This window comes from Malaclemys terrapin, chromosome 5 (assembly GCF_027887155.1).
Source record: "Malaclemys terrapin pileata isolate rMalTer1 chromosome 5, rMalTer1.hap1, whole genome shotgun sequence".
Lineage (NCBI taxonomy): Eukaryota > Metazoa > Chordata > Testudines > Emydidae > Malaclemys > Malaclemys terrapin.
In genome coordinates, this window is record NC_071509.1 from 8,637,272 (window position 1) to 8,665,205 (window position 27,934).

At 43.2% G+C, this 27,934-nt stretch overlaps 1 protein-coding gene across 4 annotated transcripts; it reads left to right on the top strand.

The window, feature by feature from the left end:
- The first annotated feature begins 1,438 nt into the window (after positions 1–1,438).
- PANK2 (pantothenate kinase 2) lies at positions 1,439–27,934 on the top strand. 4 transcript variants are annotated; one of them, XM_054029665.1, is made up of 7 exons: positions 1,439–1,883; positions 15,146–15,498; positions 16,573–16,826; positions 17,943–18,119; positions 19,282–19,405; positions 23,351–23,476; positions 23,988–27,934. In XM_054029665.1, exons 1-7 carry the CDS (start codon positions 1,454–1,456, stop codon positions 24,036–24,038), a joined length of 1,515 nt encoding a protein of 504 aa, XP_053885640.1. In that variant the 5' UTR covers positions 1,439–1,453; the 3' UTR covers positions 24,039–27,934. The 4 variants fall into 4 exon arrangements, with proteins under 4 accessions (XP_053885640.1, XP_053885641.1, XP_053885643.1 ...); XM_054029666.1 differs by having other exon boundaries at positions 1,598–1,883; positions 23,351–23,481; XM_054029668.1 differs by lacking the exon at positions 1,439–1,883 and having other exon boundaries at positions 15,266–15,355.

Sequence of the window (27,934 nt, forward strand, 5' to 3'; positions counted from 1 at the left end):
GGCCTGCCGGGGGGTGTGGGGGGCATGGTGCATGGGGTGTGGTGGGGGGCTGCCGTGGGGCGTGGGGGGGCACGGTTCTGGGGGTGCGGTGGTGGGTTGCCATGCGGTGTGGGGGGCACGGTGGGGGCGGTGCCGGGGGGCTGACGTGGGGAGCACGGTGCAGTGGGGACTTGCCGTGGGGAGTGGGGGGCACGGTGTGGTGGGGGCCCGACGTGAGGGCACGGGGCGGTGGGGGGTTGCCGTAGGGAGTGGGGGGGCACGGTGTGGTGAGTTGCCGTGGGGAGGGGGGAGCACGGTGGGGGCGGGGCCGGTGAGCTGACATGGGGGGCACGGGGCGGTGGGGGGTTGCCGTAGGGAGTGGGGGGGCACGGTGGGGGCGGGGCCGGGGGGCTGACATGGGGGGCACGGTGCAGTGGGGGCGGGGCCGGTGAGCTGACATGGGGGGCACGGTGCGGTGGGGGCCGGGCCGGGGAGCTGACATGGGGGGCACGGGGCGGTGGGGGGTTGCCGTAGGGAGTGGGGGGGCACGGTGGGGGCGGGGCCGGGGGGCTGACATGGGGGGCACGGTGCGGTGGGGGCCGGGCCGGGGAGCTGACATGGGGGGCACGGGGCGGTGGGGGGTTGCCGTAGGGAGTGGGGGGGCACGGTGGGGGCGGGGCCGGGGGGCTGAAATGGGGGGCACGGTGCAGTGGGGGCGGGGCCGGTGAGCTGACATGGGGGGCACGGGGCGGTGGGGGGTTGCCGTAGGGAGTGGGGGGGCACGGTGGGGGCGGGGCCGGGGGGCTGACATGGGGGGCACGGTGCAGTGGGGGCGGGGCCGGTGAGCTGACATGGGGGGCACGGGGCGGTGGGGGGTTGCCGTAGGGAGTGGGGGGGCACGGTGGGGGCGGGGCCGGGGGGCTGACATGGGGGGCACGGTGCGGTGGGGGCGGGGCCGGGGGGCTGACATGGGGGGCACGGGGCGGTGGGGGGTTGCCGTGGGGGACACGGTGCTGGGGTGCAATAGGGAGGAGGGGGCAGGAGGTTTCCGCGGGGAGCGGGGCCGTGGCGGTATCCATCGGGGGTGGGGGTTTGGCTTTGTTCCGAGCAGGCCTCTGCTATTTGCATATATGTTAATATAATGCAAATGAATCCCACGCTGGTCTGCGCCGCGGCGCCCTCTGGGAGAATTTGCCCATCGCAGGTTGAGCCACGGAGCCGGACGCGGCTTGCTCGTTGGCCGTGTTGTTATAGCTACTGCGGTTGTCAATCATTCCTCTATTCCCGCCCCGCTTGGTCAACCTTAGCGTTCCATTGGACGGAATCCCTGTCACTCTTCCTCCTAAATCGTAGGACTCAAACAGTCCCCCGATAACTTCGTGTGAAACACCCTATGTGAACGCTCGCCACTTTATTCGTTTAATTCACCTGTCAATATCCGTGACTGGAGGACATAATTGGACCAGGGTGATCGATGGGCCGTTTTCCCGCCTCGTTGGCCATGGCCCACTTCTATTGGTCAGTCCTCTTGTCGCTCTGGCCTCTGAAACAGACGATTGGCACAAACTCTAGGGCTGTCCCACCCCCCCAGGAAGGGGCACGCTCGGCGCCGGCGCAGTGCAGGTGTTGGCTGCGGCGGTGGCGCGCGGCTGTCGCTGCTGAGGAGAGCGGCCGGGCCGCGCTGCGGATGGAGCCGCTGCAGAATGGCGGCGGCAGCCCCGAGGCGGCGGCGGCGAGCGGCCCGGAGGAGAAGCGGCGGTGGGAGCCCGTCCCTTCGTGGCGGCGGCGGCGCAGCAGCAGCGGGGCCGGGGCGGAAGCTGACAGCGGGGCCGGGCCCCACCCCCGCGAGCGGGGCGGTTCCGTGTCCCGCCAGCGCCTCGACTCCCTCCGCAAGAGCCGCCCGCGTAAGTGATGCGGGATGCGGGGGGGGCTGGTGGAGCTGGGGCGGCGGTGATGCTGGGGAGGGGCGGGGCGGGGCGGGGCGTGGCAGGTGGGCGGGGCTGGGGAGAGGTGGGGGCGGGGCGTGGCAGGTGGGCGGGGCTGGGGAGAGGTGGGGCAGGTGGGGGCGGGGCGTGGCAGGTGGGCGGGGCTGGGGAGAGGTGGGGCAGGTGGGGGCGGGGCGTGACAGGTGGGCGGGGCTGGGGAGAGGTGGGGGCGGGGTAGATGAGGCCGGACGAGCAGGGTCAGAGGGGGTGGAGAATGGGGCAGGGGGGAGTAGAGCGGGGGGGGGGGGGGTTGAAATGGGAGGGGCAATGAGAAGTAGGTGGGGTTAGGAAGGGCGTGACAAAAACTGGACCTAGAGCCTGGATGGGGGATGGGGGATGAATGAGGCACCCAGGGAGTGGTACATGTCCGGGCTTGAGCCATGGTGATGGGGAAGAGCTACCCAGGGCTGAAGGGGGAACTCGGTAGGGTGGGTAAGGAGCCCATGAGATCCGAAAACCAATGTTTTAGGAGCGCAGTGGTGGAAATGGCATGTAGATGAGGTAGCTGGCAAAAGGAAACCAGCCTTCATCTTAGCATGGCATGGAGCAGCTGCTGTTCAGGGGGCTGTTACCCAGGGGCTTGGCTTAGCGTTCTTAAAGCAAAAGTGAAAGGTTATTTATTTGCCCTGAAGTTCGTTTTTTGTTGGAAGGAGGTAATAAGTAAAGTAATAAGATAACTGAAGCAACCTCAATATGAGGTGCTATTTGTGCAGTGAATAAAATGTGCTAAACAGATGAGCCCCAGCAGATTTTAGTCTGATAATTTTTTCAAGCCCTGTTTAAAAAAAAAAAAATCAGATGCCTACTAGCTACAGACCAATTTGCTAAACAGAAGTACTGAGGTTTAGTCCTCACTATACCAGTAAATGGGGAATTTTAACCAGAGTTCGACTATGCGTGTGGGCTCTATCTTTTGCACTGAAGGCTCTCTCTGGCAGCAGGAAAGGAGCTCTCCCTTCCATCATACCTATCTTTTTTTTTTTAATGAAACTTATTTTTCATAATAGAAGGCATCCACTGGTCTGGATGTTATTTATGGTAATTTTAGGGAATACTACTCAATGCCAATTTCACACCATGTGAGCATTCTAGGCTTCCCCGCCTTCTTCCTCACTTCAAGTTCAAATTCTGCAGAACGGCTGCAGCAACACAGTTGTCAGGAAATGACTTCCAAAGCTGAAACTGCATAATTGAGTAGAAGACATTAAAAAGAATTCCAAAGTATAAGAGGAAAGAAATTATCCCTTTATTAGGAACCTGTTGATATATAAGAAAGTAATAGTCATAAGAAAGGGTACGCATCATTATAATTGCAGGTAAGGAAACTAATTTTCTCTTTGATACATGAGCATCCATTGCATGGATATCTTTAATGGGAAATAGCAAACCGCAAATACCAGATTCCAAGGTGGGAAAGAAAGTAAATACAAAATATTTCTCATAAAATGACCCTAGAATAAATTAAAATGGAAAATGTTTTGTTCATTTTTGTAATTTGAGACTTTATTTACTTGCTTAGTTTGAGGAATCCTGAAGGAGTCAAAGGTTGCATTGGCTGAGGAGAGACAGTCTTATAGTGTTTGAAGGAATTGCAAATCTTAGGGGAGCATACTGAATAGTATAAAACTCTATTATCCCAAGTTATGGCTTGAGAGTCCTTTGCAGACTTTGCCTTGAGGAGGCGGATCTTGTTGGATGCTTTGCATGCTTAGTGTATAACTTGATCCATTGAGAAGATTGAGTATTGAAGACCTTCAATCATTTAAGATCCCTGGATAAAGGAACAATAAAATATGACTTTCTTCGCTATTTGATCCACTGTTGATAGATGTTAGCCCATTTCACAATCAAAGTAGATTTAGACTTCGAGCAAAAATAAGGGCACCTTTTTATGTTTAGAAAGTTAGTACCTGGACTAAGGATCATCTTTTTAAAAGAAGCATTGAAGATGGGGTTCTTTAATTGACCAAGTTTACTCTCCTAATTTATGTAAAAAAAAAATATGGTGAAGTTTCCATTAGGGAATTGAAAAGACTTTTGAGGGCCACAAAACAAGGTTGAAGTGTCAGTTTCGTCATATGCCTCACAGGAGAATCCCAATGAAACAGAAGATGTGAGATGGCTGGGTCTAGAAATGTTGGGTTAATATTCCTCAGGGTTGAGGCTTGAATCTTGGGTATCTTTATAAACCTTGGGAACTGCAGCCTGAGAGACCAGTCTGGTCTACTTAAGATTACAGATAGTCTGTCTAGATTTATTTTCCAGATCATTGATGATTTAAGAAATAAGGGAAAGGCATCCACAAGTAGACACACATTCTACCTGTGAAAGAATCTATCTTCAGTGTTCCGTGATGGCATTGGCAAGAGTACAATACTGGTACCCTCTTGTTTTAAGTTACAAGTCTAAATGAGAGAACCACTTAATGGGCAGATGATCAAAGATTGTCCTACTTTAGCTCCCACTTATCTGGTGGTGGTATGTGGCAAGTAATCCTTTTGACCTTGAGGTTGGTCTTGCCCTGCATATACATTGCACTAGTAGATGAGCCTGCTTCTTCAAGAATGAAAGGATTCCAGTGGCTTTGTAGTTCGAGTTGATGATCTTTGTTCCTTTCTAGTAGTTTGTGTATGCAATTATTGACTGATTGTTGCTTTGTGGAATAAAAAGATGTTCCTGGAAATTTACGTGAAACAGGGTTCCTATGAGATCTCCGTCTGCTCTTGAAGTAATATCAAAATCTTAAATTAGTGCCAGTTCAAAAAGTATTTAATGGTGGGGCATTGCTCTCTGTATTTGCATGTACACAATGCCAATGTACATATGAAAACCGATCCAGAGAGAACTTATTTTTTCCCCTCATACTGACACATTTACTAGACTATGGCACAGTTAAAAGAATCTTTTCTCCACACAGTTCAGTAAGTACATTTTTGGTAGTAGGTAATGTGGTAAATAGCCCAGATGAAGAAAGAGGGTATCAATATCATATCTATTTTGATAAGACTGTAGGAGAAGATATGCCAAATGACCTGGACATGAATAGACAATGTTTTCCCTCAAGTGTAGGATATGAAACTGATAATGACTAGATCCAAATGACTAATGGAATCTATGCTGTAATGAGTGTTGTTTCTGTTAACAGAAATAGATTGAACAAGGATAGAATTCACTTATCTTTGTAGACACTATGAACAACTGCAAGAAAATACCTTGCATATGATCTGAGAGCAGCACTGGAATTATTATTCCTATGCACAGATATTTGTTTTTCTTTCATATAAATGTACTGACATAGAAAGTAGAAGAGGAAACTTCAATAGTTCCCCAGTAGGGAATAGGATGCATGGTGTCTCTCTAGCTGGAGAGCATTGTGGAATGAAGTATTTGGAGGGAAAAAAAAAATTTGGGTCACAAAAAGTTTAGAATATGAGCATTTTTAAAAACTTTTTTAAATTAAAGGAGATTTCTAAACAAAGTTGTTTCAAATCAAAAAAATCTAAACATTCCATTTGGAAAATGGGGAAATTAAATGTTTTGATTTTTGTTCTTGTTAGTTTTTTTGTATAAACAATTCAGTGAAATTGGCGTGGATTCAAAAAATGTTTCAGAATCTGCATCTTTTGCCAGAAAAAAGTTTTGGTAGAAAAATTTCACTCAACTCTTGTCCTAAGTTCTCTGGTCCTGTTACCAGATTTCTGTGAAGGAGCTTCTGTATCTTTCAACCTTTCAAATACTGTATATTTGATCAAATCCAGCCAAAGATGTAAACTACACATAACATTTAGAACAGAAAGTAATGTAAATAACTGGAGGTAAAAATAAAATATTTTGGAAGTTATTTTGTTGTCCTAAATTTAAGTCCTTATTTAAATACCTTTTATTATTTGCATTTTTATATAAAATGTTAATTACTAATGAAGCTCCATTTTAGAGAGGTGAAGAAGTGTAGACTTAGTACAACTTTTTATTAAATGTGTTTAAAAAAAAAAAAAAAGTTTCTCAGTTTTATAATTTCCATAATGGTAGAAGGGGATTCACATTTAATACAGAATATTTTAGAGTAAGTAGAGAGATGCTGTCCTACATTTAACTGTCATCTGTCAGTTTCCAGTGCTCTGTAGGCTAAGCTTCTTGTTAGCTCTTAGTACACCTCTACCCTGATATAAAGCGACCCGAGATAACACTAATTCTGATATAACTCAGTAAAGCAGAGCTCAGGGAGGGGGGAGCTGTGCACTCTGGTGGATCAAAGCAAGTTTGATATAACACGGTTTCACCTATAATGCGGTAAAAATTTTTGGCTCCCGAGGAGAGCGTTATATCGAGGTAGAAGTGTATAATTGTTTCATAACTTAAAGATCAATCTGAAATACAGTTTGAGCTTCATAACTTTTTGAGATCTGTGATTGTCACCATTTTTCACAGGGTGGATTTGATTTCAATCAAATTGATTTAAATCACTAGTCAGGAAGACTCAATTTAATCATGGATTTCTACATAAAAGTGCATTCTTCTTGGTTGTTATAACCTTAATACATATTCTTCACAACTCAGATAGATGTAGGTTTCATTTTTATAAGGTACACACTATACAGTTTTAAAGTGATTTATTTTGAAAACTTTTCAGATTAGTTTTACAGCTATATCAGAAAACGAATGATAGTTTGGTTATTTCATTTACCAGAGGTAATTGAAGCGGATATTAATGAAGTTATTAGGAGATGAACTATCTCCAATTCAACAGGTTAATCATTAATATTTGGAGGATTTTCTTGCCATGCTGTATTAGGAGAAGAACATCACCAGACAGACATTTAAATTTTTTTTTATTTAACTAAAACAACAACGTTATGTATTGTTTTTTTTCATAATAAAAAAACATAATATTTTAACAAAACAAGCATATGAATTTTTGAATTTAGTTAAACATTCAAGTTTTTTTAAATGGGTTTGTTTTTGTTAAAATAATATTTAACTAAAATAGTTAAATGAAATATTTAAAAAAAAACAAAAATTAAATCGACTATGTCAGCCAGGTTAACATGAGAAACTTAAAATATTGGCTTCTGCAGCTAACTCAGTTGTCTTCACCTTCATTTTTCTGTTTGCTCATAATCTGGAAAAGAAAAACAAGCTTTCCTGCTTTTTCAGATCCCAAATGATTTCTCAATTTAGAATGAATTAGTCCAAAGGAAGAAGATACTTTTTCAACATCGGCAGAAGAAGCTACTGCTGTTAAAACTGAGATTATCACTTCAACAGTCTGTGAATCTAAGGGCTTAATTGACTTCCGCCAGTTCACTGGTGTGACTTTCTTTAAAACATCATCAGCAAACATATATTTCTTGAATGGTTCACCCTTAGCGCTGAAGTTTATTCTAGTTGGCATTACGAAGGGATGATTGCTGGATGTCCATGTCATAGCCAACTCCTCCTCTTCAGCAGTTAAGGTTTGACCCTGGTACTGAGTATTGAGAATATTTGCAAGAAAATGAGCTGGAGATAGTGCTTGCCCCATTCGTTTTTTTTTTTTTTTTTTAATGCTTGTAATTGAACTCTGTCATTGCATATTTCTCTTTCTAAGATCTCATTCAGTTCCTTCCATATTTCAACAGCGTCAGCAATAAAACAGCTATTTCCCTGCATTTTGTTCAAGGCTGTAGAAATAGGCTTCAGGTTACTCAGCATGTGTTCAACATTCTCTTAAGCGCCAATGTTGAGAACTTTGGCTGTGACAGTGCCATCTATTTTTTTCACAATGTTGTTCACAAAAGTGTCATCAGATTAGGCCAGTTCTTGATATAATGCTCAAAACAGTCCACTACTGAGTTTCATCGCACTTCTTGTGGGAGAGTTAGCTTGGTTCCTCCCACTTTTTTCAGAGCAGCTGCTGCAAAGTGGTTGTTATGGAAGTATTTTGCAATTTCAACAACATTAGCCTTTATTTTTGGAACACTGAAGTCTTTGGCTAGGAGGTGCATCAAATGAGCACTGCAGCCGTATGTTATTAGCTTGGGACTCTCTTCACTCTTTTCTAAATTTCTTCTCATCTTGGATACATTTGCAGCATTGTTTGTGACCAAGCTGCGTACTAGACATTAGAATTTTTTTTCACAGTTTGTTATAGCTTTTACTGCTACCTCTTGTAAGTATTATGCTGTGTGTGCATTTCCTGATGTATCAATTGTTTCTGTAAGGAAGACAGTCCCTTCTTCTGTTGTCACACAGGCACATATAACAGGATCATTGTGGACATTGTTCCACCCATCAAGAGTCAGGTTAACAATTTTACCCTCTAGACCTTTTGCACGCTGCTCAATTTCTCTTTCATACATTTTATCCAGCAATTTGCCTGCGGCATCTGTTCTGTTGGGTGGACTGTATCCTGGTCTTAATGACTGAACTATGTTAATGAACTGTGGGTTCTCAATCATACGGAAAGGAGAGTTTGTTGCATAAACAAATGGGGCAATATTTTCATCAATTACCTCTTTTTGTAATCTGCTCGTTTTTATCACAAACTTATCTATGGTTGTTTCTGGATGATGGAGATGTGGTTTTTTTTTTTTTTTCTTTTTGCTACTGGTGATATATTGTGGCTATGTGACATACATGATGAAACACTATCATTGGCAGATAACTCTGAAACTATAGAAAATGATGGTGATCTTGAAGGTGGATAGTCTTCAAATCCTCTATATTGAGGATGGATTCTCCTAAACAAAATAAGTCAATGCAGTTATTTAATTATTATTACCATACTGCTCATTTAGTATTACTCATTGCATTCACTGACAGTACTACTTTAAAGATGAAATTGTAAAAGGAAGATCTGCCTATTTCAGCTACACCTCTACCTCGATATAACGCTGTCCTCGGGAGTCAAAAAATCTTACCGCCCATAGGTGAAACCGCGTTATATTGAACTTGCTTTGATCCACTGGAGTGCGCAGCCCTACCCCTCCGGAGCACTGCTTTACCATGTTATATCCAAATTCGTGTTATATCGGGTGGCGTTATATCGAGGTAGCGGTATATTTATTTTTTATCACAACTGCATCTAAAATGATAGTACCATAGAGTAACAACTATATTTTTTGCTCAAACATGAGAATTCAAGAATAGTCCAGAAGGAAGATAGGCAGTCCTTAAGAAAGAAGTATGAAATAAAAAAGTTTACCAGCCTGAAGATCCTGCATGTTCAGACCTGTTCCTTTCATCATCTTCAATGTAGCTTCCTCCTGAGAAGGAACACGTCTCATGATGTTGTTTCATTAAGACAACCAGACCTTGCATATCTTTGTTGCACTGTTTGCATTTTGCATGCATGCCTGTCTTACCCACAGGTAGAGGAACTTCATTAAAATATTCCCAAACTGGGTCTCTTTTACAGCCTGCTGCCATTATAGGTTTTCCCTTCTAGTGAGAGAATGGTATAGTAGATCTCAAATCAATGAAGGCTACACTCAGAAAGACCTTAAGACTTCTGGAATATGCTGCTCAAACAGTTTCACTTTTGTTTCTACTGCCTATTCCTCCATTCTCACATTTATCTCCAGACTTCTTCTCCTTGTCCAGATCTATTCTGCCCCCAAAAATCTTCTATTCATTGAACTTTTTGAAACTTTGTACTTTTAGAGAGAGGTAAGTGATTGACGCTGTGTACACAAATTTGCAGAAGGACAATAGGGTTGAGGTCTGTTATTTCTCACCTCTATATATGATTTATTTAAAAATATTTTGCTGTTAACAAGCATGTTATCTTTGGATACTTTGGAGTTTGAGAACTGCAAAACTAAGCATCTGGTGGTATCTTCTAGACTGAGAATGGAGTCCCATTGGGTAGATAGAAAGATTTACCTAAATAATCTATACAGAAGCCCCTGGAACCCCATAAAATTGGGTCTCTAATCCATGAACTATTGGAACTCATTTACAAAACTTTTCTTCAACATTACATGACTATATTGCCTCATACTATAGAATTTGAATTTATAATCTCTGTTCCATGATGAGATATCTTTGAGCTATAATGTATCTTAATTAAAACTATCTTTAAATAGGTTTTTCCCCCAAGAAGCATTTTATCAAAAAAATCCAATTTAAATAAAAAAATCAGATTTTTTTTTATTTTTATTTTTTTAAAATAAAATCATTGATTTTTATCCACCCTGATTTTTCATCAGACACTTCTGGAGTTTGTATAAATGAGAAAACAAAAAAAATGTATTCACTCTACCAGGTTCAAATTCCATAATGTCCAGAACTGCTAGATGCTTTACAGAACAAATAAAAGTATTACATGTTCATTCCCCCAAAGAGCTCACACTTGAATTTTTCTTTGACTTGAGGATTAAGAGGAAAGGAGTAGGATAAGAGTTACTGTGAGAATAACACATGGTTACTTAAGGCTTGTCCACACATGGAGTTATTCTGCAACAGCTAGTTGTTCGGGGCAGGAGGGTTGCAGAAAGCAGGATTGTGTCTGTATGATGCACGTACCATCACGTGCCTAGTCTGAGCGGCAGAACGGGGTTTTTTTGATTGCCTCCCTCACTTCACGGGAATCTGCCTCAGAGATCTCCACGAAACTCTCCTGGAGATACTGGGCAATCCGCTGCTGCAGGTTCTTTGGCAGAGCTGCTTTGTTTCTTTACAAACATTAATGGTAACTTTCCCGCGCCACTCTGCCATCACGGGGATGGGGGGACCGTTGCTGCACACAGGTGAGCTGCATAAGGGCCAGGGTGGAAGCCGCAGTTTTGGAGAAGACCCTCCCTTGATTCCCTGCTCACCCTCAGCAGCGAGATATCTTCCATAATTAACACAGCCTGGGGAAAATGTGCGGACAGTAATGATTATAAGCCCCCCCCCCCCAAACCAGTGCTGGCTCTCCCCAAGAGCTATGTGCGCAGTGTACAGTACAGTCCTGGAACACCAATTTCCCCTGTCCCTGCAATTACCATTCTGGGGGTCTTGTGGCTCATGTGTGCTTGCCTGGGGTCAGCCTGTGTTTTAAATCACTGAATCAGTGGTCTGTGTTGTGACGGGTTGGATCACAGAAACCGCCTTGGGAGCTGCCACCAGACGTGCGAAGACTACCCCTGCTTCTGTTTTCCCTGCCAGCTCAGGACTCCAGCACCCTGTCTTGCTGAGCCGGACACTCCTGTCTGGCTCCAGACACAGATCCAGGGTCTGAATCTCCTGTCCCAAAGCTGCAAGTTTACCTGAAAACAGCTCACAGAAGTGCGCTTGTCCTTAGCACTCAGATGCCCAACTCCCAATGGGGTCTAAACCCAGATAAATCCGTTTTACCCTGCATAAAGCTTATGCAGGGCAAACTCATAAATTGTTCGCCCTCTATAACACTGATAGAGAGATATGCACAGTTGTTTGCTCCCCCAGGTATTAATACATACTCTGAGTAAATTACTAAATAAAAAGTGATTTTATTAAATACAGACAGTAGGATTTAAGTGGTTCAAAGTAGTAACAGACAGAACAAAGTAAGTCACCAAGCAAAATAAAATAAAATGCGCAGATCTATGCCTAATCAAACTGAATACAGATAATTTCCTCACCAGTTCCAGAGTGCTCCCTTTTACAGGCTAATCTCCTTTTAGCCTGGGTCCAGCAATCACTCACACCCCCTGTAGTTACTGTCCTTTGTTTCAGTCTCCTTCAAGTATCCTGGGGGGAGGAGGGGGTGGAGAAGCTCCTTCTTTAGCCAGCTGAAGACAAAATGGAGGGGTCTCCCACAGGTTTAAATAGACTCTCTCCTGTGGGTGGAGACCCCCCTCCTCCCTCCTATGCAAAGTCCAGCTCCAAGATGGAGTTTTTGCAGTCACCTGGGCAAGTCACATGCCCCCGCATGACTCAGTCTTTGCAGGCCTACGCCATTGTCCACATGGCATCTTGCATGTCTCCAGGAAGACTTCTCATGTGGATTGGAGCATTCCAAGATGCATTGTTCCCCAAGTGTCTCCTGATCAGGTTCTTAACCTGGCGCATTCCTTCCTAAAGAAGCTGACCTAATGCCTCACAAAGCTTACTTAGAAATCAAGCAAGTATACAGCCCATATTCTTAACCTCGAGTAGAAAATGATATATATATATGTACAAATAGGATGAATAGATATAGTAGACCATAACCTTTACGGAGATATGTTACATGGCACAGGCAGCACAAAACATATTCCAGCTATGTCATCCATACATTTATAAGCACCCCCTCCCCATAAAGCCTTATGGGGCACACTGTCACATGTGTGTTGTAAACAATACTGCTTCTATAAAATGTTGGCAGAATTAGAAAGTGGCCATGAAGAACTAAAGAGGACTATGGTCATCGGCCAGGTCCAGCCTCCTATATAGGCAGCGCCAGCAGGCCTTTAAATGGTCAAAAGCACACTCAATAGTCACTCTGCACTGGCTCAACCTGTTGTTGAACCGCTCCTTGCGGCTGTCAAGGTGCCCTGTGGATGGCTTCATAAGCCACAGTGCTAAGGGGTAGGCAACGTCTCCCAGGTTCATAATGGACATTTCGACTTCCTCTACTGTGATCTTCTGGTCCGGGAAGAAAGTCCCTGCTTGCAGCTTCCTGAACAGGCCAGTGTTCCGAAAGATGCATGCGTCATGCACCTTTCCAGACCAGCCTGCGTTAATGTCAGTGAAATGCCCACAGTAATCCACAAGCGCCTAGAGAACCATTGAGAAATACCCCCTCCAATTAATGTACTCAGTGGCTAGGTGGTATGGCGCCAGAATTGGAATATGCGTGCCATCTTTCGCCCCTCCGCAGTTAGGGAAGCCCATTTGTGCAAAGCCATCCACAATGTCACAGACCGTGACTCTGGGAAACGTGTTTCAGAGCAGGATGTGATTAATGGCCCTGCACACTTCCGTCAACTCACATCCAACGGTCAACTTTCCCACTCCAAACTGGTTAGTGACCAATCGGTAGCAGTCTGGAGTAGCCAGCTTCCACAGTGCAATTGCTACGCGCTTCTCCAGTGGCAGGGTAGCTCTCGTTCTCGTGTCCTTGCACCGCAGGGCTGGGGCGAGCTCATCTCACAGTCCCATGAATGTGGCTTTCCTCATCTGAAAGTTCTACAGCCACTGCTCGTCATCCCAGAGATGTGTGACGATGTGATCCCACCACTCAGTGCTTGTTTCCCAAACCCTAAAACGGCGTTCCACTATAATCAGCACCTCCGTGAATGCCACAAGCAATCTCCTGTTGTAGCTACTGCACGTGGCAAGATCAATATTGAACTGCTCTTGCCTTTGTAGTTTAAGGAGTAACTCCACTGCCACTCGTGATGTGTTAGTGAGAGCGAGCAGCATGTCAGTCAACAGTGCGGGATCCATTCCTGCAAACCGAAGAGGCAGAGTACACAAAGCATTGAAAGATGGCGCCAAATGTGGACAGAAGCACAGAGATTGCTGGGATGAAAAGCAATGCATCACGGGGCATTGGGACAGGACCCAGGATGCCCTGCGTCCCCCTCCGCCTTCCCACAACTCTTAGCGGCACAAGAGGAAGAGATGCTCTTTTGGATAGCTGCCCAGTGTGCACTGCTCCAAATACCACTGTAAATGCCGCCAGTGTGAACACGCTATTGCACAGGCAGCTGACAGTGTGAACACACAACAGCGGTTTCCCTTCAGTGCTCTCTGAGTGGAGCTGTAACTGCCAGCGATGTAACTCTGCCAGTATAGACTACCCTCAGTGTCACCCCTAAATACAAGGTGGAACAGCTTGTTTAGCTTAAGTAGTTAACAGATTTCAAGAGACCATTCAAGGTGAAGTGGCCAGTTAACACCTCTTCAGTCATAGGTGGGAAAGGAGAAAAAGAAAAGCTGAGAGCCAGTCTGTTATTGATTGTTGTAATAAGCCATAAATCCAAGTGTCTCTATTCAGTCCATGGTTTTTAGTATCTAGCAGTTACGAATTTAAGCTCCCAGGCTCATCTCTTGCAGGTTTCCTTTGAGGATGAGAACTGAGAAGTCAGATATAGAGTGCTTTGTGAAAAGTATTCACTCGCAGGTGAGATAGTGTTTTTGTTCTGGTCTACACTAGAAAATTAAGTTGGTGTAACTACATCACTCAGATATGAAAAATCCACACCCCTGGACAGCGTAGTTAAGCCGACCTAACCCTCAGTGTAGAGAGCACTAGGTTGAAGGAAGAATTCTTCCATCCACCTAACTACTGCTGCTCAGAGAGGTAGGTTGCTGACAGTCCTACAATGATGGGAGAACCCCTCCCGTCAGAATAGGTGGTGTCTACGCTGAAGCCCTACAGCGGTGCTGCTGTGGCATTTCAAGTGTAGACAGGCCCTTTGTGTAGTGATTGTCTTGTTTCACCCACATAATTATTAAGGCATTTAATGCACTGAATGAGGCACAACACGTTTTGTGATAGGCAGGTGTAGGATCCATGGTTCTTGAAAGGTATGTTGGGGGGTGTGTGGATCATTGTAGCAGTGGAGATACGTCTACAAGTTTTACATCTGTTGTTCTGGCAGGTTCTGGTGCTGCTTTGAGGTGGTATGTCCTGGCCTGTGGGTAGCTTGCTTCTGATGATGAGGCTGGGCGGGTTGTTTGAAGGCCAGAAGAGGGAGTTCAGGAAAGATTTCTTTCAGGATATGGTCCCCATCAGATCTCTTGGCACGGGGTTAGACTAGACAATTCTTGTGGTCTCTTCTGACCCTATGGTTCTATGATTCTAAGTATGGATTGTAATTGTTTAATGATACTCTGTATAGGTTCCAAGATGATATGGTCGGTGGTGACTACGAGGGGGTTTTGTCTCCATACTGAATCAGGTTGTCTTGGGGTATTTGAGTGGCCTGTTAACATGATACAATCTACTTCTCTGGTAGAGTGTCTTTGGTGAAGGCATTTTTAAGTGTGTTAAGGTGTGTACCCCAGACTTGCTCCTCAGAGCATATCTGAGTTCCTGGCTAAGTGAGTTTCTTGGTGAGTTTGGGATGGTTACTGGGTCTGTGAAGGTAGGTGTGGCAATTCATGGGTATTTTGTGGAATTTTTTGGAAACTGCATGGCATGAAATTGTTTATTAACTAATGGGTTTACGTTGCAATTTAACATCTTTGTTCTGCAAAAATTAAGACATTATAATATGTGTCCTTTTTTTTTTTTTTTTTCATCTTAGTCTTTCCATGGTTTGGCTTGGATATTGGAGGAACCTTGGTCAAGCTTGTTTATTTTGAACCAAAAGACATCACTGCTGAGGAGGAGGAGGAGGAAGTGGAAAATCTTAAAAGTATCCGAAAATACCTGACCTCAAATGTAGCCTATGGATCTACAGGCATTCGGGATGTGCACCTGGAACTAAAGGACCTTACCCTGTGTGGACGTAAAGGCAATCTGCACTTTATACGCTTTCCTACTCATGACATGCCTGCTTTTATTCAAATGGGCAGCGAAAAACACTTCTCAAGTCTCCACACTACCTTATGTGCCACGGGAGGTGGAGCGTACAAATTTGAGCAGGACTTTCGCACAGTATGCATTTTTGGCTTCTATACACTTAGGATATGGTAGTGAAGTCTCATGTAGCTTGAAAGATTGTAAGATAAAGGCTGAAAGTAATTTCAGTCTCTGACTTAGGACACTAGACTTTTCAGAGGCTAAATTGAGCTCAAGTTTAATATGAGCTAGAAATAAGCCCACATCTGTAAACACAGATACTTACTATTTTAAGATTATGCAGCTTTGCTGTGACTCCAGAATTATTCATTTTAATTTCCATTAAATATGCCTTTACAAGACTGGAATAGTCATTAGACTTAAGTCAACTCTGCAACCTACCTTAACTTTATTTTTTCCATTGCTGTCTATTCATGAGCTTAATATTTGTTTCATACTTGCCTGGTTGATTAAGGTTCATTTATAACTTGTATTGCTGTGATTTGGTTAAGATTCCACTGAACTAAGTGGTAAATTAACTGCAAATGACTTGCTTGTCTAGATTCATCGTAAGAAGGTGTGTTTCATTATAAGTGGAATACAGGTGTAGATAATATATTTATATCTTGATTGTATGTTAACTTTTTCAAGCCCAGGTTATACAATATATTTATCAAACAACCAAAGGTTGAGGGATCTGGTGCAGGTCCAGTGGTGCAGTGACCCAACTAAAAGATTATTATGCTGCTCCCTCCTGACTCTTGTGAGGAAGTCAGCATTTTCTCGTTTTCCCTTGACCCCTTATCTTTTCCGGATGTTGTGAGGCACTCTGGGCTTGATCCAAAACCCAAGTGAAGTTTTGGGGAAATCTTTCCATTGGCATTGGCTCAGGACTTCTATTACTTCCTACCCAATGGGGTGAGGATGTGCATGAACCTCGTTAACACATTGCTAAGCACTACACTTAAATAGTACAGTGAGCATTCCACTCTGCACAATACAGATATATGTGGGAGAGTAGGAACCCTCTTGTGATCTGCACTCCACTCCTTCTGCCACCATTCAGAGCAAGGAGGGGTACTGAATGCACTGGTGAGTGCATTTTTCTAGCCCTGAGTATAAAAACATTAGATCTCTTTGGCTCTTTCATAATTTTATTTCCTTTAACAGATGGGTGACCTTCAACTTTGCAAACTAGATGAACTTGACTGCCTTATTAAAGGAGTTTTGTACATTGACTCAGTTGGATTCAATGGACATTCAGAGTGCTACTACTTTGAAAACCCAACTGATTGTGAAAAATGTCAGAAGCTCCCATTCAACTTGGAGAATCCATATCCTCTCCTCTTGGTGAACATTGGCTCAGGGGTCAGCATCTTGGCTGTATATTCCAAAGACAATTATAAGCGTGTAACTGGGACCAGGTAAGATCTATAAATAATGTGATTACCTTTAAGAGCATAGTCTTGAAGCTTGGCCTATACTCGTGTGGTAAAAGAGAGATCACATCTTCATGGACAAGTTGCTTTAAAAATGACTCTTGTCTGACCGAGCTCTTTGTTGCAACATAATATAGTACTTCCTCATTCCCACCCCCAGCAAGCAAAGGTCTTTTTTGTGGTCTGGATGGCATGTCACAGTCGTCTCCTTACCACAGTCAGCCTTTTCAGAAAGGCCAGTTCTTAACCTGTTCATCTTTCTACTACTGCAAGAAACTGTTTTGTTTTTTTTTTGTCAGAGGAGTGTAAATCATATTTTGGAAACAACTCAGGTATGCTCAAATAGATGAATTTTTAATGTGATCGCTTTAATTCCATTATTCAGGGTTTGGATTTTGACTTTTAAAAGATGTACTACCCATTATGAATGGTGGGATGGTGTTCATAGTTGTAGTCAGGTCTGAAAGAATAATATAGCCACCTATTATACAGCAGAGTCCAAGAGATCTGTGCATGTGAACTTTCTTGGACTTCAGGAATATTGTTGTTACAAAAAAAGTACAGACTAGGAGTGCGCAGTGCACCTCAGGAAGGAAAGTTTTATTATGCGTCTTTGCCAGCATGTGTATGCAGTGATTCAGCAGAACGTACTTTTTCCAGGCTTTGAACAATCAGACCCAAGTTCTGCAGTGAATTCCATATGGGCATACCCTTGCAGATGCATGGAGCTCATTACAGGTTGACCTCTTACATTGTACATCGCTGTTTATTCAACACTGTGTAGTGAATATTGTAAGCAGAGAAAAACCACTTCTGGTTTAAGCAATAACTCTGGAGGAGGATGCGAAGCGGTGGGTTTATCTGTGGGCTGTGAAGTTACCCTAAGGAAGCAGATTTAAATGTGGTAAGAAAGGAGACTTAAATCGAATTCCTCTTTCTAGATTTCCAACGAGAAGGAAATTAAAAAATGCTTGGCAGCCCAGCTAATTCTTGGTATTCAGAGGAGTTTAGCTACATACCTTAAATAAAAAACAAAAACCAGTCCTTTTTTCTCCCTCTCTTCAAAATGAGAGGTAGAAAATATTGCTTTTGTTTTGTTAGTCTTGGAGGAGGAACGTTTTTTGGTCTCTGCTGTCTTCTTACTGGCTGCTCCACCTTTGAAGAGGCTCTTGAAATGGCATCCCTTGGAGATAGCACGAAAGTGGATAAACTGGTGCGGGACATCTATGGAGGGGATTATGAGAGATTTGGACTGCCAGGCTGGGCTGTAGCATCCAGGTAAGGATATATTTTGGGTTTTTGAGGATGCGTATAATGTGCCTGAATTAAAAACTGGGGCAGCAAGGGTATATTTTTAGCACATCTAGGTGTTGTGTGGTGTTTTTGTGTGGAACTGGCACTGCGGAGAGTAGACTCACCGTTCATGTACCCCCCATGGCTGGGCATAGCATAGTAGGCTCTCTTCTCTAGCGCACCCTACTGACAGCCTCTCCAGCCCTGCATTGGTGTGCTACCTCTTGTAACTCATGTAACTTTTGGTTACCCTGGAAGAAGTGGCACTAAAAGTCCAACAAACAATAGTCCCATGACCTCAAGTTCTGACTCAGTAGTCCTTCCACTCCCTGGTCTCTGGAGTCTTTACACTACTTTTTCTGGTGGCCAGAAGGGGAATCCAGGCCTTTCCTCTTCTCTGGGTTCCATCCTAGGGACGCTGCATTAAGCAGGCAAGGTCTGTCTACTCAAGGCCCATTCTTCCACCCTGGGCTTCTTGCCTTGGACATCTGCAGGCCTCCCCACAAGTCAATTCCTGGGCTCCCTGTTCACCTGTGTTCCACTCAGGCTCCCTAGGGTCTTGTAATTCACCCTTACTTCAGGGCTGTGGCCCTGGAATTCTCCAACAAATCCCAAGCCAAAAGGACAAACTTAAAGCATTTCTGCCCTTTCCAGACTTGAACTTTATTCCTTCCCAGGTCTGCCCCAATACTGTGCTCCTCAAATGAACACTATCACCCAAGGGCATCCTCCTGGAGTCTTGTCTATTTTGAAACCCACCATAGGAGCTAACTCTCCTCCTGTGGTTTTTCCTGATTCTCTTGCTTCACCTCAGTCAGACCATTGTCCCATTCTGGGTCTCTTTCTAACTGATCTTTCTCTGTCCTTTTAAGGAAACCTGACTCGTTTCCAGTGGACCTGCTAATTCACCTAGTTAACCTTGAATCAAGCTCTCGGGCTCTTGTTAACCCAGTACCGTTGTGGGGTTTATATCCCATCACAATAACATAAGTCTATTTTAGACACATTTAATTGTGATTCATTGTTACTGGATTTTAGTAATAGAGGCTGTAACTATATGATTCATTTTGGAATTGCGACATTGTTACATACTGATGCTGCATAGTTTCCTGTAAATGGACACTTAACTCTAGAATTTTTTGCACAGCTTTGGGAATATGATGAGCAAGGAGAAGAGAGAGTCTGTCAGTAAAGAGGACCTGGCAAGAGCAACTTTAATAACCATCACCAATAACATTGGCTCCATAGCACGGATGTGTGCACTTAATGAGGTATTGAGAAATATGGAAAACCGCATATAACCTCTTTTTTTCCGAGACACACATTTAAATCAATTACTCATGTGTGCTACCAGTCTGCAGTATCTTGTTTTCAATTCTGTAGAAGCACCTTCATGCATACCTGTCCAGATGCTCCAGTTTAAATTGTAACTGTAGATTTCCCTTCCTCACCTGCCCATCTGGTCTAGTCAAATAGTAGCTCTACAATTCAAAGCACTGTAAAAAAAAAAAAATAATAATAATAATAATAACGTGATGTGTTGTCATTTATTGGTCCAGTCAATTTACCTTATTATTCAGGAGGTAAATTGCTTTTCTGGGAGTTGCGGGAACTGTGGAACAGCAGTGTGTTTTAGTCTCCTGGAACTGCAGGTAGAAAGTGATCCGCAATATCCTGTTTCTTCTCAGGCACAAAATTATCGTATCTTGTCACTGCTAGGAATCCAAACTTAGTGCATGAGTGAAAAGAGAACTATACCTGCTGAAAGAGAACCTTCTGTGTGTCATTTGTTCTAGTTACTCTTGCATTTTTAAGCTAACACAATGCTCATGGGCCTTAGTGGGGCTGTCTCTCTGAGCTCTGTGCTTTCAGCTTCTTTACAGTGCTGCCTTGTTGCATTCATGTCAAGCAGCATTGTACAGGGCTATGAAAGAACTGAGACCCGTTCTTCACTTTATTTTGGGGCTGTTTGAACAGGATTGAATCCATCAGGTTGAAGCATACTTCTAACTTTCATAGTTCTTATCAGCATACAGTTAGTATTCTGCACTAGTGCAAGGGCAATAAATGTACAAGGCACTATCTAAAATGGCAGGCAAAAACAGTCCTGCCCATGGTATGTTCGTTCCCGTTGTCCCACCATGTGTCCCACCCCCTCCTCCCCCCCAATTCCTGCATGAATATAGAATCTAATGAAGACAAGGCACTGAACAATTCAGGTACAGGAAGATGTGGTGAACTCATTGGTGTGGAGAACACCATGTGAAGGTGTCACATTCTGGGGTACAATCCACACCAGTGAGGAGTTGTCACTGCTTCCCCTGTAATCTGGGTGTCTCACAATGCTTTGCTTTTTCAGCTCTCACCGTGGACCACTCACAAACAGCCTAACAGCATGCAAGTCATGCCCTGAGTGTGTCTGTATAGCTCTAGTCCAGCAGCTCTGACCCCAGCAGCCTGCCAGCAACACACGAGCCCCACTCTGATGTCCAGCAGCCTTGGTTACTCTTTGCAGGGTGACCACAACACACTCCCAGTCCCAAATTTTCCCTGAAAGCATTTGTTCTGCCCTCTCCTGGACAGTTCAGATATCATAGTTTCATTACCCCTGTGAGGGGTCAATATCCAGCAGACTACTATAAATGGTATTACCAAATAGCTCAGTTTAAACACAACACTTGATTATCTTTAGTTTATTTAACTACAAAGAGAGATTTTGAATGAGTACAAGTCCGAGGTCTTAAAGTCAGAAATGATTGAGAGAAATAAAGAAAACGCTTTCTAGTAACTATGACTTAACAAACTAGACTTGGTTCAAGGTAAAATCCTTACCACATGGTCCCAGGAACAGGGCAAACCAATTTCTCAGGTCAGAACCTTTCCCAAAGGCTGGTTCTTTTGTGTCTCGGGTGAAAGAGAGCAAGAGAGAGAGAGAAAGAAAAAGAGAAATCATGGGGTGATTTTTGCCCCTCACTCTTATAATCAAGTTACCCTTGGAAGTGCATTTTCCTGAGGGTTACCTCTAGTTAAAGTTCTTCCCACTGTGAGGATGGAGAGTGTTCTGATGAAAAAGGTTCCATGTTGTTGGTTAAAATGCAGCTAGATCTGTTCCTGCCCCTCTCCATTGCCAAAGAATGGCCACTTGACTTGTGATTGCCAATCAGCTTTGATGACACCTGATTGGCCTTTGTCTTTGAGAAACAGGTTTACCCCCTTCCCAGAGTTGTCTGGTAAACACATTTCAGTCATAATTTCAGTTTTATGTTCATAACTTTACATATAACGTTACTACACACATCACCATAATATTCTTGACCAATGAGTTACTCATTTTCAAATGATACCTCACAAAGCATATTTTGTATAAAGATTATTACAGTGGTATATAGGGTGTAACTACAGGGGTGCATTCCGTCACAGAAGAATGCATGGAAAAACAGGTTTGAAGGACCAGAGATGGTGCTCAATCATGACGCTTCTGTCACTTTGGAACCTTAAAATTCTATATTGATTGAAGGACCAAGAAGCTGCAGAGTTCCCTGGACCAAGTAGGGAAAACCTCTTCTTTTCAGGAGTATAGTTATTAAAATGTGGATGGAGATTGTTTAAACCCAAAATGTCACTTTGCAGAATCAGTGATGATGTATCTGCTTCACTGCATAAGGTCACTTAAACATTTGGATTGTTCTGAGTATTGGTTTCTTGATCTTCATGCTGGTAGTGGGTGCGGAAGAAGCATGCTCTGCACTTCTAGTTTGTGGGACAAAAAGGCAGTATAGGAGGAGTACCCTTCAATGTTCAACAGTATCCCTCTAGCCCAGTGGTTCTCAAACTTTAGCAAACAGAGGACCCCCATTTTGATGTACATTTTTTTGGGGACCCCCAAGCCTCCCTGCTCAGCCCTTGCCCTGCCCCTTCTCTGGGGCCGTGCCCCTCCCCCACCCCTTCTCCGAGGCCCCGCCCCATGCTCACTCCATCCCCCCTCCCTCCATTGCTCCCTCTCCCCCACCCTCACTCACTTTCACCAGGCTGGGGCAGGGGATCGGGGTGCGGGAGAGGGTGAGGTGTGTGGTGCTTACCTCGGGATGCTTCCAAAAGCGACCGGCACATCCCTCTGGCTGCAGCTCCTAGGCGGAGGGCCAGGGGGTCTCTGTGTGCTGCCCCTGTCCACAGGCACCGCCCCTGCACCTCCTATTGGCCTCAGTTCCCGGCCTTTGGGAGCTGCGGAGTCAGCTGGGCGGAGACAGTGCATGGAGACCTCCCCTGCGGGACGTGCCCGCCGCTTCTGGGAGCAGTGGGAAATCAGGACAGGTAAGCCTGTTCCCCAGCGTGCTGGAGGCACACCTAGGAGGGAGGGGGAGGAATTTCTCAGCGGGGCCGCGAACCCCAGTTTCAGAAACGCTGCTCTAGCCAGCTGAAGGACTGGCATTGTTATTCCACAAGGGGTTCCTTTCAGACTCGTTAGTCAGAAAACTTATGGCTGCAACTCGGTCTAGAGAGTGGGTATAAAGGGGTGTGCAAGGGACTCTGGAAAAGAACCTACCCTGAAATAACCTGGATGCTGTGCTTTTAACATAAACTTTATCAACACCCCTTATATTTGGATGTATTTTTGAGATCCTATTTGACACTTTTCAGCAATCACTGTTCATCCTCTCCCCTTCAATGCATTCTCTGTCTCCTCTCTTCCAGTATCTTGAACATCTCAACATGCCTCTTGATTTCATCCCACTCTAGTTCCTCTTGTTCCACCACACTGCTGCAAGACCCCAGACTGCTTAGTACTTCATTCTTTCTCAGTTGCAGTTCTGTTGGATTTGATTGGAGTTTTCCTAATGAGGATCTAAATACAGAAAGCTGCAAATACATCACAAGTCTTATCTCCGCCCCAGACACCCCTCCCCTCACTCAGACAACCATCCTCCATCTAACCATCCTTTCTTGCATATCTGCTCTCTCCCTTGGTATGAATAAAGGAATGAAGAGTGCTGTGAAGTTCAGTAGTCAGACTTTATTCAGTTTAACAAATACTGGCAACTTTAACTCGGCTTTTAGCTGACTTTTACTGCTCTCAGTCAGAAGCCATATTTGAAAAGCTTCATGTATCCTCATAATTAAATGCAAGAAGTGTAATATATGGATTCTCTTTCGTTGTTGTGAAGATGAAATGGAATTCAGCTTAAAGATTCTCATATCATTTTTTTTTATGTTTGCAGAACATTAATCGGGTGGTTTTTGTTGGCAATTTCTTGCGGATCAATACAATCTCAATGAGGCTTCTAGCATATGCTTTGGATTATTGGTCCAAGGGGCAGTTGAAGGCACTTTTCTTGGAACATGAGGTGAAGTTAGTGTTTAAGTCCATTTTACCTTGTCAAAACTGAAGACCTTTTTATTTAAAATTATCTGATTATAACATACCAATGTTGAGTTTCTTGGCATTGGCAACATACATTTTGCAGCCAGTTCTATGCATTTGCCACAGTTATTGCAAAACTCCCAGTTCTAGGACGCTATCCATGTAACATTTATTGTTTCAGAAGTTAAAAATGCAAACTTTATCTACTTTATTGCTAGCTTAGTAATAGCTTGCCAACTTCTACTTCTGAAAACTTTTCACCTGCATATCTAACAATGTAATTAAAAAAAATAAATTGTTTCCTTGTATAAACAGTAAAACTAGGAGTTGTAATAACTTTACATACAGTACTTGGGAATAGTTTTCTTCTGTTTTCTTTTATAACCAGTATTTTGAAATGGTATTAATATTTTTAATATTAGTCTTAGTATTCGTGTCAAACATATTTAAACCTTGAATCTGTTTAATAGAAACTCTTGCCTTTTTCTTTATAGGGTTATTTTGGAGCAGTTGGTGCTTTTCTGGAGCTTTTGAATTCAGCCTGAGTCATTACAGATCCTGCACATTGGACATAAGTTGCAGGAGCTTCTACCCTATTGGAACTCCTACATGTATTTAGCTTTTTTTAAAGCATCTGTTAAGTGACTATTACAGTAATTGTACATGATGTAATCATTGCGGAAAAGGAAAGGACAAATGAATTTTTTGTAAACAGCTAAAATTAATCCTGAATCTTAATGTAGATTAGTTAATAAGAAGAAATATATATCTTCTGAGCAGCAGTTTTTATTATAATCTGCTACATGTTTTGAGATAGTGTGGGAAGGTGCGAGATAGAGAGAGCATAAGTCTCACATTAAACTATCCTGTTCTCAAAAGACATTTTTTTTAAAATGCCAAGTGTCTACAGTGGTAACTATTTTATATTTCACTTGCAATGTTTGTATATATGGGATTGAAGGACTTTAAGTATTTGTGGTAGTATTGAATAGTGTATTGTTTATGTATGACAATTATCAAAACAGAACCCAGAAATATAAAAACTCACCTTTTTCCAAAAGTCCTTGTTTGTTGCCCTCTTCTGAACACTGTAGTGTCCTGTAAAAACATCCTCCTACAATCAGTAATGGCTTATTTTCTGGCAAGTCAGTCACTGTGCATACACACTGTTGGAGAAACAAGAAGTAAGGATTAAATCTTTTTTGGGTCTTGCTTTCTGTAAAACTGCGTAGCAACTTCCTGTCATCTGCACCCTGGTGACTGCTGACCAGACCTCTGGATGTGTGGGTCAAACCCTTATAATGTAGTTTTAGCAACATGCAGTAGATATCTCACTTGAAATCCACTAAGAGTAAATTTAAGAATATTTATAACTAGTGTGTTACTTTCTTTTCTTTTTTTTTCTTTTTTTAAAGAATTGTATGGAACTGTACCAAAAATGATGATAATGCTATTCCTGATATACTCAGGCTGTTCTGTATAACTTAATATTCTATAGATGTTTGTTGTTAGCTAGTTACTAAACATAATCCAGATTCAGGAGGAAAATCAATCTTCTCTCCACATCAGCATTCGTGTCTCTGTCTGTCTGTCTCCCTGGTGTGTGCATTCCTGCAGAACCCGAACACTTCATTGCCATGGTTTCAGATTCTCTAAGACATTGACCTTTCAAGATGTTAAACTAGAAGATGTTGTGTGGGAGAACATTCCTTCCATGCACAATAGGTTAAGCAACATTGGCAATAGGCTACCCTTAAAAGAGCTGTGTTCGAAACAAGCATGTGGCTCATAAACCAGCCTTTTGTCTGGAGTAATTGTCAGGTTCCAGGGTCCCTCACGTCCTTGGAGCTATAGTCTTGGGCTACTACTAATCTGAACAAAATGTCCACTGGGAGGGTATAAATTCTCTCCCTCCACTATGGATGATACTAGATATTTCAGTATAACTTGACTGCAGGGGGTTGGAAGCAGTTGCTCCTTAAAAGCTACTATATCTTAACTAGTTAACTCATGTTAACTACATCTTAACTAGTTAACTCATGTTAACTAGTGCTGCTGCTGCAGAGAGTTTTCTGGAGAATGGTAATATGGCTTTTCTGCTGAATAGCTCAACTAGATGTAGAAACCCCGTTCACAGCAGGAAGATTGAATACACTTTCTGGTGAATACAGGGATAGATTCTCGGCTAGTGTAGATTGTCATAGCTCCACTTGATTTCAGTTTACACCAGATGGGGAATCTGCCCCAGAGTCTTTAAATAACTTGTCCTTCTTAGGATTTAGTAGATTAATGCATCGGCCTCTTTACATTTGGGTTCATATTTGCAGTGGATCTCAAATGAAAGCTCTTTGGTTTTCTATAGGCCCTGGTGGATATTTTTTGATCACGAGTCTGATAGTTTGACATGATTAGCAATCCTGAGCTGAAATAGTTCAGAATTAAGGTGGTGTAGCAGAGCTGTGGGATGGGTGGGAGCTGTTTTAGGGCTTGATCCTGCAATGTGCAGACATCACCTGCAAGGTACTGTGTGCCCCTTTACCTCCCACTGCAATCTCTGAGAGCTGAGTGCTCACAGGAGGTGCTCTTCACCTGGCAGGATTGGTCCCACAGTGTGTCTGTACTACGAGCTTGGGATGAGAAATAACTGGGAATTGAGTGTGCCTGGGTTTTTCACAAGATCAGGTCATTTGTTTTATTTACTAAAGGAGGTGCTGTTAGCTGCATTGCTGTATGAAGCACTCAATACCACCAGGTTTGTTGTAAAATAATGTATTTTTAGAACTTTATAGTCAAGAAATTCCAGCCTCAGCAATCTAGTTGCAGACAAAATTGATGATCGAACATCGGATGAAAGAATCTGGAACCTCTAAACCTCTTCAGCTATATTGGTACATATGAAGGACTATACCATTCAAAAAAAGAACAGGAGTACTTGTGGCACCTTAGAGACTAACATATTTGAGCATAAGCTTTCATGGGCTACAGCCCACTTCTTCAGATGCCTAGAATGGAACATATATTGAGGAGATATATATACAGAGAGCATGAAAAGGTGGGAGTTGGCTTACCAACTCTGAGAGGCCAATTAAGTAAGAGAAAAAAACTTTTGAAGTGATAATCATGATAGCCCAGTACAGACAGTTTGATAAGAAGTGTGAGAATACTTGCATGTACCATTCAAGAGATTCAGCTGCTAGTTCTCCAATGTACGCCAGAGACCTTTTCTGCAAAGAAGGCAATCTTCCCAAATAAGTGGAAAAATAAGTAACTACTTAGAAAAATTGCATTAGCCTTTTAAGTGTAATATTGCTAACTTAGATCATGCAGTGATCTGCGTTCAGAATTTGAATTAAGCTACTTTTGGAGGTGCACGTTTGAGGAGACGGTATTTCATGACTAGGATCTTGGATTTGTGCTTTATCATGATATCCCACTAAAGATATAATAATACCAGATTGTTTTAGAAATAAGTCAGACTTCCTAACGTACCTAGTTCCAAGTGTAGTAGAACTTAGATTGTAAGCTCCTTGGGGCAAGGGCTTTTTCTATGCCATGTTCTGTATAATGCTCAGCAAATTTTTGATGCTCAGTGAATTTAGACAACTTCTGCAATTTGCTTGGTCGCACAACCTCAACTGGAATTTCAGTCCTTGCTTCAGCTTTGGTCTAGAATCCAGATGAAATTCTTATTGCCTTTAACTGTTAGGTTGACGTCTACCCCTGTGCAGACCCTTTGTACCATTGAACCCCTTATTTTGAGGTATAAGATGCAGTGAGCGAGTGTGGGCCCTCTGTGCATTGCTTAATGTGAGATTTAAATGATGCAAAGGGCGTCATTTGGAATCCCTGTGCAGAGGTGAATTCATACACTTAGTGTTTTAGCAGCAGGAACAAAGGACCTACACTGGACCTCTCCGAGATTAACGTACATACATGTTGGTTACAGGAAAGTAGCTTATCTTTCTATAGCAATTACTTGAAGCATGGTCATGAGTTAAAGGATCATGAAAGAGGCTGTGACAATGCTTTCATATGGTCTTGTATACAAATGGAACCTGTGGAGGGAAGAGAAATGAACATAAATTCTGCAGTAAGCTATCTGGCTTAAAACCAGGTCATGTGCCATGTTGCAGCTGTGCACATGCCAAACCTTGGAACTGAAACTGGAGTAAATAAGCCATCTAGTGTCTTGGAATCTCCCCTTTCTTGGCTGCTTTTCCCCCATTCATTCCACATACATGTATATGTAAGATGTCTTTTTTGTTTTGTTTTGTTTTTTTAGTGGGTGGGTTTTTGTTTTTGTTTTTTAAAATAGAGCCTGAAGTTGTGGTTTGTGATGTCTTTGCTTAAACACGGAACTCACCTATGTATTATTATTACATTTTTTGGGGTAAAACTGTTTTAAAATTTTCTTTGGATAAAATATTAGTTGTTTTTTATA